This window comes from Haliaeetus leucocephalus, unplaced genomic scaffold (genome assembly GCF_000737465.1).
Source record: "Haliaeetus leucocephalus isolate CR32 unplaced genomic scaffold, Haliaeetus_leucocephalus-4.0 Scaffold273, whole genome shotgun sequence".
NCBI classification, from domain to species: domain Eukaryota; kingdom Metazoa; phylum Chordata; class Aves; order Accipitriformes; family Accipitridae; genus Haliaeetus; species Haliaeetus leucocephalus.
The window spans coordinates 9714392-9727836 of record NW_010972709.1 but is presented as its reverse complement, the minus strand read 5'-3'; the positions used below and the strand labels follow the sequence as shown (position 1 = coordinate 9727836).

At 43.6% G+C, this 13445-nt stretch overlaps 1 protein-coding gene across 1 annotated transcript in view; it reads right to left on the bottom strand.

Moving 5' to 3' along the window:
* Positions 1–337: 337 nt before the first annotated feature.
* Positions 338–13445, bottom strand: part of KCNB1 (potassium voltage-gated channel, Shab-related subfamily, member 1) — a 126045-nt gene continuing 112937 nt past the window's right edge. Inside the window, exon 2 of the mRNA XM_010569666.1 lies at positions 338–2359. Within this exon, the coding sequence (XP_010567968.1) occupies positions 338–2359 (2022 nt within the window). The remainder of the gene's footprint in view (positions 2360–13445) is intronic.

Genomic DNA, 13445 nt, shown 5'->3' with positions numbered 1-13445 from the left:
TGGAACTAATGCAAATCAGATGTTAATACTTCCAAAAGGAGCTCTAGCGTTCAAGGGGAATGGATGGATATTTGGTCACATTGGCTTCACTGGACAACATGAAAGGAGATCAATGTGTGATCATGATTCGCAATCCTTATTTTTGACTGATGTGGGCAACGTCTTTAGAGTTGTTTCAGAGAAGGACATTTTCACAAACCCACACTGGACCTCCCCCAGACTTTTAGAAACAGGTGGCTTGTTTCAGCCAAGTTCATGCCATGCAGAAGCTCTTTTTTTTTGTGTTGACTGTAAAGACATTCCTTTAAACTTTCAGCAAGTTCTTTTGGAGCCCGTCTCAGATGCTTTGATCATGTGTGTTAGCATGTCCTCCGCTGCCTGGTAATACATGGACTTCTGGGGAAATGTGATTTTCTAGTCTGACAGTCTCCTGATTGCCCTGGGTTCTTCCAGTGATACCTTCCATAGAGTAAATGCAATTTTGCCCTATCAGCTTAGGGGAGGTGGGTAAAGCAGCAGCTTCTAGATGGTTCTTCTCTGTTCTATAAACATTGTCCTTTTGCTTTAGATAGCCACTGTTTGTAACATTGTACTTGGGACTCACATTTCCGGGTGGACTTGAATCATAGAGCAGCTGACCTTCATCATCAGTGTCAGCATCTATATATTTGTGTATACCAGCATCATGGAAGTTGAAAGCTATGGCTGTCTGCGTCTCTGGTGACTTTGGGGGTGTTCTCGCACTCGCGGTTGTGTAGATCGAGGTTTCTGGGCTCATGAGAGATCTGTCAGAGAGTAAGGAAGTATCTGTGGCAGCAGCAGCAGCTCCCCGGCTCTTGAGAGGGTCTGGATATATTCTCAGTACATTTGATGCTGGTACTAATGTGCTGGTGTCCTCTTCCATGAAGTTGACTTTCAGAGATCTTAATTTTAAAGGGTTACTGGCCTTTATGGAGCTTTTTGGACTTTCTATGAAAAAAGCAGAACGGTGGCTGCCTTCAGAGCTTGGGTTCATTTCCACAAATCTGGCACTGCTGCCCTCTGGCCTGCTCTGCTCCTGAATCACATTAATGCCACCTTTGCAGGGAAGGGTAGCGAGCGGGCTGTGGGAAAACCTCCCGGAGTCAGGGAATTCAGCCGCGCAACTTATGAAGCTGTCAATGCTGGACATGCTCCTCATGTCAACGATCCCATCAGCGCGAGTCGTCAGCAAGGGCACCATAGGGCCGGGAAGGGTTTCCATTTCGAGCTCTTCCTTTTGCTTTCCAGGTTGACTCGATTCTTTAGTATTAAGGTTTGGCTGGGACTGAGTCTTTGCCATTTTGTTATACATGTCCTCTAGCTGTTGGACATTCAGGTGCTGAGGACTTGAAGATGACCTGGCTTTCTCTGGAGATACTTGTTCCTTAGTTTCAAAAGATTTACTAGAGCTAGTTTCAGAGAGCGTTCTCTTGGTCCATTTCCATTTGCTGGGAGATAAATGATTGTCCTGAACTTTATCCTTTTTGGCTATGCTTTCTCCGTTCTTTTCAACCACAATGTCCATGAGTTCTATACTACGGGCAAACGCATCCTTCATGTTCATGGAAACGATACTGCCGTTCCTTTTTGCTCTTTCAAGAGCTTCCCTGCGCTTAATGGCTTTCTCCTGCCTCTTCTGCTCTTTGTAGAACTCAGAGAAGTTATTGACAATAATTGGGATGGGAAGAGCAATCACCAGCACTCCAGCAATGCAGCACAGTCCTCCTACTATTTTACCTAAAAGTGTTTTGGGGTAGATGTCTCCGTAGCCTACTGTTGTCATGGTGATTGTTGCCCACCAGAAAGAAGCCGGTATGCTCTTGAATTTTGTATCATCCTCATCCTTTTCTGCAAAAAACACTAAACTGGAAAAGATCATAATGCCCATGGCCAAAAACAAGATGAGTAATCCAAGCTCATTGTAACTCCTCCTCAGTGTAAACCCCAAGGACTGTAAACCCGTGGAGTGCCGGGCGAGCTTTAGAATCCGGAGTATCCTCATAATCCGAAATATTTGGACCACTCGTCGTACATTTTGGAACTGAAGTACACTTTTGTTGGATTCTGTGAGGAAGATAGTGACATAGTACGGTAAGATAGCTAGCAAATCGATAGCATTCAGCGGGCCTTTGAAAAACTTCCATTTCTTAGGCGAGGATAGGAACCGCAAGAGGTATTCCATTGTAAACCATGCAATGCACACCGCTTCCACGTGGGCAAGTTGGGGATTATCTGTGGTCTGCCCAAATTCATCCATGCCTTGTAGTTCAGGAAGTGTGTTAAGGGACAAGGCAATTGTAGATAGTACAATAAACATGATGGAAATGATTGCCAAAATCTGGAAAGGAAAGAGAAAACAGTGAGTTCATCTCAGAATATATTACGCTATCTATCACTGCCATTAACACATGGCTGTATTTCTGCTTACCCATTTCAAGACTAATTTTGCTCTTAGGACACAGAAGTTGGATAACCAATGCATCCTGAGGTGATTTTATTTTGGAAGCTGCTTTAGTTATGTCAGATGCATAAAGATAAAGCATCTACTTCAACTCTTGTGCCTTCATCCCTGTGCAGCCAAGGAATGTGTACCAAGCAGCTAGGATGCCAGGAGGGCTGTGAAGCAGTTCACAGCAGGAGTTTCTGTTTAACTACTAATCAGGTGCCCCACAAAGCCCATCTGGACAAAAGGGTCTGAAATCTAAGCAAGAAGGAATGCAACTGTGAATGCAAGATCCAATTGGAGTGATGTCCTCCATTCAGTGCATGGTTACATCTGTAATTTTGGGTGCCTATGGCTAATTACAGAAATGTGTGTACAATTCTATTACATACAAGCATACAAGTAATACACTCTTTTTTGATGACTCATCTCTAATTTGAAACTTGACGGTTGTGAAATACATGAAAACTTTACCAAGCTTTCTAAAACATTTTGAGCTCTGAGCTACTCTGCATGCAACCGACTGGCCATCCTAGCTCCTCATCGCAACGAGGGGAAAGAGCAAACTCATCCTGGCAAACCAAACTGCACAACACTGAGACAGTCAAGGAAGGGCAGGTCCAGCCACTGGAGAGCTCATCCATTATCTGAAACCAGCTCTCAGGCTAAAGAGTGCAATGAGAGGAGAAGGGTCTGCAGTGAGCAGACATAAACCTGCTCAGATCCTGGGCCACTGACCCTATGCAGAGCTAGAAAGCATGAAGTGCTAGATTAGCGTATTTGCAGCTTTCAGATAGTGTAGGCAGATTGTCCTTCCGTACCTGTTCTATATAGACGTTAATGCTATACTCTCCGTTTTTTCCTAATTACCTCTTCTTTCAGTCGTTTTAGGGAGGTTTTAAAGCTTACAGACAGTTTGAGGAGCGTTTTTTTCTACTGGTGAGTTCTTTCTCTGGTTTGTTAATTGGGTGGGATTATATCTAGTTTCTTAGGTTACTGCCAAAATACAGTAATGATTTAAAAACACACATATATGTGACTAATGTTTTATGTATTCATTTAAGTGTAAGCTAGTCCCTTATGCTCGCTTTTCTCCTGCTTGATAGAAGAGGAGCATGAATTCAATTGCAACGTATGTGCATGATGACTAGATACGCAATATTAACCAATGAATTATAAAATGTATGACAAGTTCTACATCATGAATTGCAAATCTGACACTCTCCTTCCTTGCCCATATAACTAGATTTTAGGTTTCCTCACGGGGAACTTTCTCAGCCAGCCTCACAATACCAGAATATCCACAGTTACCACTTGGGGCACTGGAGAAAGAAATTCTTGCAGGATTTCTCTTCAGCCGAGCCCAGCACAGACATCCTAAAAGTCAGGAAATATAAGACTTCTGAACATTTGTTCCTGAATGGACAGTCTCTACAGTGGAACAAGCCTTACTGCTGTAGGAGAAACATGCAGGTCCAATACGGTTCAGAAATACTGTGGTCTTCTCAAGAAGAGCCTCACCTCTTCTCCGAAGCTGAAAGGCAGAAATGGTATCCAAAGGCTGGAAACTTCACTTGAATTAAATTAATATAGCAAGCTTAAGCTATGGCTTTAGGAGAAAAGCCCATATAACTTCAAAAAATCCAAATTTAAGGGAAGAGTTTCAATTCTGAAATTTTGATTTCAACAAGTGTTTTAAAATCCACTTGCTGTTAAGAAAATCCCTTCCAAATCAATGTAATAAAATCATTTACCCTTTAACTCACTAAAATGTACTATATAACTTTGATTTGTACATGACACTGCAGACCTAGTAATTTAATCTGAAGAATAAGATTTGACTAGAAACAAAGATGAGCTTCATTAAACGCTCTGGTTTCATTGTCTAAATTGGATTAAATGGAAGAAGTGAATGGTGTAAATAGCCTCCTGTGCAATGCTCTAGCACCAGGAATTTTAGAATAGCCTCACTTTCAGTTACTAAATTGTTGCCAGGAAAAATGCTGGGAAGATTCCTTTTCCTTTTTAAACAAGTTGCCTAAAAGAATGTTTGTTGTTAGCTGTGCTGTGCTGTGCACCCTTGCAGTGCTAGTGAACCTTTTGCCTCCTCCTCACTATCTTCCCCTTCCATAAATTTGCTGCTGAAATATGAACAACCCCACAACAACTTGTGCAAAGTGGGGTTTGCCTTGTTGAGAGACTTCTCAGGTCAATGAGCCAAAAAAGCTGTGGGAAAGACTTGGGGGTGTACAAAAAAGTAGGAAGAACCATGGCGTGAAGAGAAGCAGAGAGGAATGCAGGGAAAAGTGCTTGAACTGATGGCTTCGAACTCGAGAGAATAAAATGTAAGTCAAGTGTCTCATGGTGAAGCAGGGAGAAACTTAGATGTTAACTACTTCTGCATGGTTGGTTGTTTCAAAAGACCATCTCCTGAAAACCAGGTAATACTCCCGAGAAACAGGGAGCCTGATTTGCTTTCCTAGAAGGCTCTTTTAGTGTTTTTGCTGTCATTTCTTTTTTTTACAACTCAACATTTCTGAAGGTGTTTGGGATGTTTTCAATGGTAATTTCAATTTCTTTGCTTGGTTTTATCTCTGCCCACTATACACAGAAGGCCTTATTTGTAGACTTAGATGTGCATAGTGTGTTTTATCGCCTTCACTTTCAGTGTAAATATTAACACTCTGTCTTTATTCAGTGGATAGCATCCAGCAGCAGTAATTGGTGTCAAACCTTCCGTTTCCTTTGATATACCTTCCTGCTTTGAAGATCAAGGCAATGCCAGATGAACATAAATTTGAAAACTAGGAGATCTGAAGGTAAAATTTGTTTTTGGTTTAGCAGATTTAGCCATGGAGCTAAGCAATAAACAGAGAGAGACATTTATCATTTCTCCCGCAAGTTGCAGCAAGATGTCACCTGTGCTCCTAAGATACAGATTTTTCCCCTTATTGATCTACTGCAATCATACATCTTTGGGAATCTTGTCAGGCTAAGAAAAACTTCTAAATGTGAGTGGAATGTCCTCAGGTATTGAAAGCACTTTTCAGTTGGAAAGTACCAAAAACTGGGAGATGAAATATCTCCAGTGGGGTTTAGAGGATCCTTCTCTAAAGCATACCTTGTCCTGGTAGCATCCACCATCCAACAAAAACCATCCAGGGAGCAGTTGTCCACGGAAAACTGGATCCAGCTGCTGCTGTCAGGCATTAGCACTGCATTCACTGGCACAGGGCTCTATCCTAATGTATTTACAGTATGGGATGGCAGATTGTAGAAATCACTGTCTGTCTGTCTAATAAGGTTTCCTATCTTGGCCATACTGAACCTCTAGCTTGGCAGCTTTTGTATTTTCCACTGTCAGTAATGAGAGACAGAAAGCTGAAGGAAAGACCTTTATACCACCAAGAACACCTCTACAGACGCTCTGTGTGGCAGCAGCTTTTTCATTCAATTCCTGGCCTTTCCTCCTTCCTTTCCCCTTCCAGGTTCACTTCTCTTTAACAAGAAAAGCCAATGGGACGAACTTGGACTTAAGCAGGAACGATCCCTCTGCAGTGAATGAGGCTCCAGTTGCTTAGGCGAGCGGTCACTGGAAAAAAGTGCCCATTGTCCCTGCTCCAAAGCACTGACTCAAAACCTCGCTGCTGCATCGGCTGCTAACAGCTGCTTGAAATGGAAGCAAGCACGGGGAGAGGGCCTCCTCCTGTAGCACTAGTTTTCATGATTCCTTAAAAAACATGCAACATGGCCTTGTGCTGGTGAAAACTTTCGGACTGGCAATCAAAGAGCTGATGTTGAACAGGCTTAAGCCCAGAAAGGTCCCTAGATCGCAAGCTTGGACTTGCAGGAGGAACAGGGACAGGAAAGTTAAGCGTCGGGGGTCTGTCAGATTTTGTAAGTAAGTGCTGCTCAAATGTGCATATTCCTACTTAATGGAGCTGGCTGTACCCCCCTCCTAGGTCTTGCTCCTGGCTTATCTGCAATATGTTGACTTGCTACGGGGGCTGGGGAAGGCACCTCCAGTATCACTGCAGGCACATCTAGAGCTTCTGATTTGGATGCCCCATGTCTGCAGTAGATCCTATAAAACACATAGCTAAAACAATCAAAAAGCTTGCAGCCTAAAATTTGGAGGCATAGGAAAAAGATTTGGAGGCACAAAAGGATGAAATGACTGGCCTGAGGAAAGACCACATCAGTGGCAGAGGCAGGTGAGGGAATCCATGTACTTCTGGTGCCACATCCACGAAGGCTGCTCTCCACCGTCCTCACATTGGCTCCATTGGAGCAAATGACAGAAGCCCTGACAGGCCAGGTTTTACTGGGCAGGTATCCACAACAGAGCATCACAGACACTCCTTAAACTGCTCATAAAGCTGACAGGGTTTAAGACTACTTTTTCCCTGCACAACTTTCAGACCACTTCTGCCAACTGACTGCATGAGAGAAGCTGTGAAGTTCCCCTCCTCTTTGCTTCTGTATTTACTCTTACATTTCACCTGTAGCAACACACCATAAATTGTGAAGTTCCCTGTCAGGTACTTTTCTAGGTGACTTGCAGAGGGTATTGGATGGGCTCCTAATGGCAGCACTGGCTTGTAGTGCAAGTCTCAGTATGTATGGGCAGGATTCCAGAAAAAACTCCTTCTCCACTAAATTGACTGTTTCACAAAGATTTTTATTGAGTGAATCTCTGGATTGCTGCTATGGATCCTTTGTGAAAGCTAAATAACCCAAGGACAGGCAGGGCAAGGTTTTGAATTAATTTAAAGCAGTTGCCTCAAAGTGATTAGCATGATTGTACATACATGCTGGTTATTACACATGCAAATAAGACAAGCAAGCTGATTATGTGAGTAAGTGCAGCTAGTTTGTGTGCAACTGCTGCTTCCTGAGGCAGGATGGATGTGCCATGCTTGCAAGCCAGTAATCCCCACCTCCTCCAAAATGCCCCCCAAAACTAGGCAGACAACCTCTATCACGTACTTTTCAGAAGATAGCCACCTGTCCTGGGCCTGACCCTGCTTGCTGGGCGAGAGTGGCCCCAGGGATTCATCCTTCGTGTTGGCAAGGTCTGTGCTCATCCCTGGGAGGAAGGGGCCAGTCTGTTCAGAAATTTCCCATCTCTCTCTTGAGCTTGTGGTAGCAGCAGTTTGTGGGCAGCAAAACTATGCACGCCACCCCCCAGACAGGACAGAGCGGGGTAACTCTTAGGCAGCAGGGACTAACCCGGCATTTAGGTTTGGTGATATTTATTGCTTGATTATCTGTTCTTTGCACTGCTAAAGACCCTAACTAAGGTCAAGGCATAAGACCAGAGACTTTCAAGACCCTTAAAATTAATGACAATTGGCTGTCCAAATCCCATAGATGGCTCTAAAATCTCAGTGTAAGCATCTGAGATCTATCTGCTCATGGCAACATGCCCTATACTTTTTCTGTCTTCATACTCAGTAATGAAGCTGATATAGCAAGGAGAAGGGGTGGTGTGTGGGAGAGAATAGGAGGGTGTTTGAATATAGATTCAATATTCTTGGAAATACGATGAGGAAATTGTTATGTAATCAAGAAGTTCAATAATGGTTTTGTCTAATGCGCTTTTTTAGCTTCATCAAGGCCTGAAGAATAAACTTGGCATCAGGACCAGGTTTCATTCATATGCACCATTTACTAAGGGATATTTCCTGCAGCCCCCCTACTTCCCCAAGCAAACAATATACTTTGAGTCAGACTGTCCAGCTCCATCCTGCCATGCCTATGCCAGGCTCTGTCTCCCCAGGCTCTGAGAAGCAGAGAGCACAGTGTATTTTGAGCGATATCCCACGTGCTGCACAGTGCAGAAACAGATGGAGAGTTCCTTAATCTCCTCCCCACTTCGTTCTGCACGGGAATAACGTCTCCTGCTCATGGCAGCTATACATGTCTATGGTATTTATTGACAGGGACTTGTTTTAGGAAACATCTCTTCACTAGAAAAATGCCTATTTATTCATTAAGTGAAAGAATTCACAGAACATGGTCACTTCTGATGTCATGATTCTGACCGTTGGGCTTGCAGGATGTTTTTTCTAGAAAATGCTGTGGGCATAACAAAAGGTAACCCTTGCTTCTTGGATCACGACAAGAAGCTGAGGCCAAACCTGGGGATAGGGTTGCAAGTGAAATATAGAGAACTTTTAATCCGCATTTTCATGTGGAAGGATGTTAAGAGGCAATGTAAGACCTTGAATCTCCAAAATCCTTAAGTCCCGCTCATTCCTGTGGAACATAAACTCATGCTTAAGAGTTTTCCCTGGTCTGGCACTTTACATGCCACTTCTGCATCCTGCCCCAAGGGGGTCCTTGAGACACGTTTGCACCAGGAGATCTGTGCTCTGGAGAGGTAGGACCCTGCACACACCAGTTCACTTACATCCCTCCAGTGCCCGCAGTGACTGAATCCTCAGTCTGTGAGAATGTAAACTCCTATGCTCTTCTGTAAGCGTTACTGCATAGTATGAAATCCCTAAAAACAAAATCAAGATAAAACTGTTTATATTTTGCTTTAGAAATATACGAGATCTTCATTTTGACATTGCCTGGAAAAGCCCAGATTGAATAATGGTTAATTATTTGATTTCAGTTATAGCTGTAATAATTTTATCTGTTGAGAAAGTCTATTTGATTTAAAAGGGGATACAATACTTCTGCCGATTATATGTCAATGCTTCGTTTGCCTACAGGCACCCAGAAAGCTGCAGCTACAACTGCTGCTGACTAAGCTAAAGTGGGCAGAAAAGTAGCCTTCAGGCATGGCTGCCTCTAAATTCCTTAATGCTGTTAAGAAAATGTTTAGTTGTCAGAGAGCTATCGAGCCCCATTAAATGATAAATGGTGTCAGTCTTCCTTCTGAGCAAAGCCCAGATGCAAATGGTGCGTTGGAGAAGAAAATGATAAATGAATGAAAATACTGAAAAGGCAAACTTCAAAGGCATACACTGCCTTTAGACATCAGTGCAGTGATAGTGCTCAAGAGAGGATGAGAGGGGAGCATCTGTCCTATTTCTGCTGCTGCTAGCATGGGGAAAATCAAAAAAGAAAACAAATGCATGGCACATGGAAGCTCAAGTTTCCCATTTTTCTCCTGGCCTTGCCTTCTGCCCAGGAAGACTGCAACCCCAGTGAGCAGCACTACTGCAAGATATCCAGCCCCAACAGCACAGACAGAACCAAACTGTTTGCATGTCCTCCCTGCACATCCATGCAGACAAACCTTGCTCAAGCCATGGCAGCATGCTCTGCTCAGGCCTCGCATGTCAGAAAGTGATACATGCTCCCAAGGAAGGCTCCAGCCATGCCAGCGCCTGCTCTCCCCAGCTCCCCACCAGCCTGACCCAGGCATCTCCCTCACGAGCGCTCCTACCGTGATCCTTGCCAGCCCTCTCGCCTGACCCATTACGTCTTCATCTTGCTCGCACATTCCCACCCTTTGTGCCGTGCAAAATGCTGATCTTGGAGCACAGAAGTGGGAACGGCAGTGCAGTATTGCACAGCCTGGTCTTTCTCTGGAAGACGACTAAAGAGACAGACCCTAATGGTGAACCCCCCCCACACACAACATGCCACCTGCTTTTCAACCCTCTGCACCACAGCAAGTCATTAGCTGTTATCGGGGCCAGGCTCCAGACCACCTACCCAGACAAAAGCTTCCCTCCAGCTTGGTGCTTCCCTTTCAGGTACCTCTCCCATCCCTACTATCTATCTTGCATTCAAGTAGGCAATGGTTTGGATTCAGAAAAATGAAAAATAAAAAAAAAAAAAGAGTGCCTTAACCCTCAGAACTGGTAAACGCCTGGGAACTGCTCTTGCAGATGCCTTTGTGATTTTACCCTGCACCAGGGAGAGAAAATGCTCGTGATCAACTCCCACTGTCCCAAGCAGCCTACTCAGCCTCAGACACTATTTACAGGGGATGCTAAGCTTAAAGTGTTGGTGTTTGCTGGAGTAGTTGTGGAAGGTTTTTTTTAATGGTTAAATTCAATCAGGAATGTGCCAAGATAGCATGAAATCACCGAAATGTAATTAAGCAAAAACTATTAGCTTGATTGCTAAACTAGTCATGAATATGCATGAGAATAATTGATATTAATTCTTTTCAAATCTGAGGCACATTAGTCCTGCATATTATAGTGTGGAATTTTTTTGAAGATTAAACCAGTTCCACTGCCCCTTTCTCACCAAAAGGTATAATTAGTTTTGCTGCAGGGAGATTTACCTAGTCATTGATACCATACTGGGTTGCCACATAGCAAGGAAATTAGAACAGTGCTCAAGTGATGTTTTGTCTGCAAAAGCGGTGACCTGTTTAATATTTTTTCCAGAAATGCGTTAGGAGAAGCGGCAAATCTGGTTACCAGCATCAGCCACACTAATGGCATTATGAAGAGGCAGGGAAGCCTGCAGGAACAGTAAATCCTTATAGATAGAAAGGCAGTGGCAGTATTCTCTACCTGTTTAATATGTTTGATGCTAGCATGGCCCTGTCACCTGCGTGACTGAGCATTTCAGGAGGCTGTTCCTAAGGGCTGACTCTAACTTACTGGGACCGCTGCTCTTGGGCTCCTTCTGCAGGTCACAGAAGGTTTCTCCGGTGGGTTTCAGAGGGGTTTTTTTCCATTCACACTTGGAACAAGGTCACAAAATTTATGCTGAGGCACTTTTGTGCCTCACAAGCTGGGGGACATGTACTCCTTTAGGGAGACAAGTCCTCCTGTACTGCGGGTGCAGCCTTTGCGCGGGCTGCGCAGCCCCAGAGTTTGCCCATACACTTACAGCCTGATGCAAGAAGAGTTTGGTGGCATATCTTGCACTGATGAGAAAGCCTTGGGCTCACACAAGGGATTACAGCTGTTAATTGCTTATTCCTTGCAAGAAGCCTACAAAGAAATTGAATGTTAGCACCCCTCTTTTTGCAAAAGAGACATGTGATGCCCACAGGCGGTGGGAAACATCTCTGCGGGATCCCTCCAAGCTCTCAGCACCTTCCTAATTCTTAGTCCTTTATTCTGCTAAAACCTCTTGTTTTCCTGATCAGCTTCTCTGCTCTCCATTACGCCCACAGTTACCTTTGTGTTCAGCAGGCAGACCTTGTATCAGACAGAAGGGCTTTGATGCAGGGACACGTCCACACGTAAGCCCACCCTTCCCAAGCCTGGGTTCCCAAGGCTTTTCTTTAACTACAGCAGAGCACGGAGCCCTTAGTGAGGGCTTTGGCACAATGTGAATGAAGTGTTTTAATCTCAAGCACAGATGGTTCTTCCCTTTGTAAGCACTAAACACTGGATTAGATATCACATATTTAATAAATAGCAACAACTGTATACAAACTGTGTGCAAAAGCAGCTAAAAGCTAATCCTTGGCAATTAATCATTCATATGAGTATGTGGCCATAGCAAGTGGTAAGTAGAGACAGTGGATAGCGAGTTTGTTTGAACACAAAAGAAAAGGCAGCTATACGTCAGCATTTCAACAAAAGAGTTTGATCTCATCCTAGTAAGACAGTTTTGATGCATTCTAGCTATAAATATAGAGGATGAAATGGAAGCATGGAGATGTGTACTCGGTTCTTTGTTAGGGTTTTGTTGTTTTTTTGTTTTTGTTTTTCTTTTAAACTCTATTGAGCTCAGAAAAAGCTCAAACTCTCTGAAGTGTCAGCAGGCAATCTGGGAGCACTCACTCCCGTGCTTACTGACTTCTAGACATTGACACAACAGTAAGCCTTTCCAAGCCACAAGAAATAAACACCTACTCCGGATAGCCCTTGGCTTTCTGATAGCATTGAAATCTCTTATGATAGCCATTCCTATGTTACTGCACCCCAGCATGCTCCCAACAGACACTGCACAGGCAGGCCAGCAATGAGACACACATCACATATTGCAGTCGCTTCCTTCTCTCATCCTCTCCTCAACACAGATCACTCCACTACTATCATCCTCCCGGGGTGGCCATAAGCAGCAGACGCTCATTTATGCTACCATGGTACCTGAAAAGTACATTTACAACAAGAACTTATTTTTTCTTTACCATGCCTTTTGCAATGCTCAGGGGACTGCAGAAAACCTGAGCCAAACAGAAAGAAGAAAAAAAAAGAAAAGGAAAAAAAAGGGGGGAAAAAAAAGAAAAATAAAGCCACTCTGACCATTTTGACAGGGAGCAGAGCTGGTTTTTGTACTGTTTCTTGGGATGGTTTGGTTTTTTTACTGGCTGTTTTACTGGGTTTTTGTCCTTTACCTTAATAATAGTCACCTGAAACTGTTTGGGAAATGCAGGTCTGCTGCCTTTTAGTGAATGTTTATTGAAGAGAGAGGAGAGGTGGGGAGGGGGCAAGGTTTCCTGTAAATGGTAGCTGAATAGTGGTACATCATATTTTAATCCACATGCAGAATAGCAAAGACCAGCTCTGAAGATTAAGGGAAATGATACACTTTACTGGGTTTTAGCACATTTTTCAGTTGCCTTTTTTTTTTTTTATTTGGGGTTTCTGTGTTAGTATAGGATGATACTGCGCTATATACTGGCTGGCAGAAATTAATCTTGTCACGAATGTACTTCTTTGAAAGGCTGAGCCTTCCTGAGCTCTTAATTTGAGCTGATTTGACTGTCTCATTATCATAGCAGCAGATTTTGGAATAGCAAAGTTGAACCTTACTTGAACTTGTTGGCTACATTAGCACTGTTTTTCTGTCTCCTCCCCACCTCCATCCATGAATAATAATACCCAGTATCACTTTTTTTTATCCTACTGGGGCCTCCTAGTAACTGTTTGCTAAACAAAGACACGCTAACATGACACATTGGGGGAGAAGCATATTAAAGAGCCTGAGTTTTGTTTGCCGAAGACAGAACTTGTCATTCCAGGGAAACACACGGTTTTGATGTCCTGGGAAACTCAGGATTTTCTATCATCAGGCATGTGGTCCCGTTATCCGTTACCTT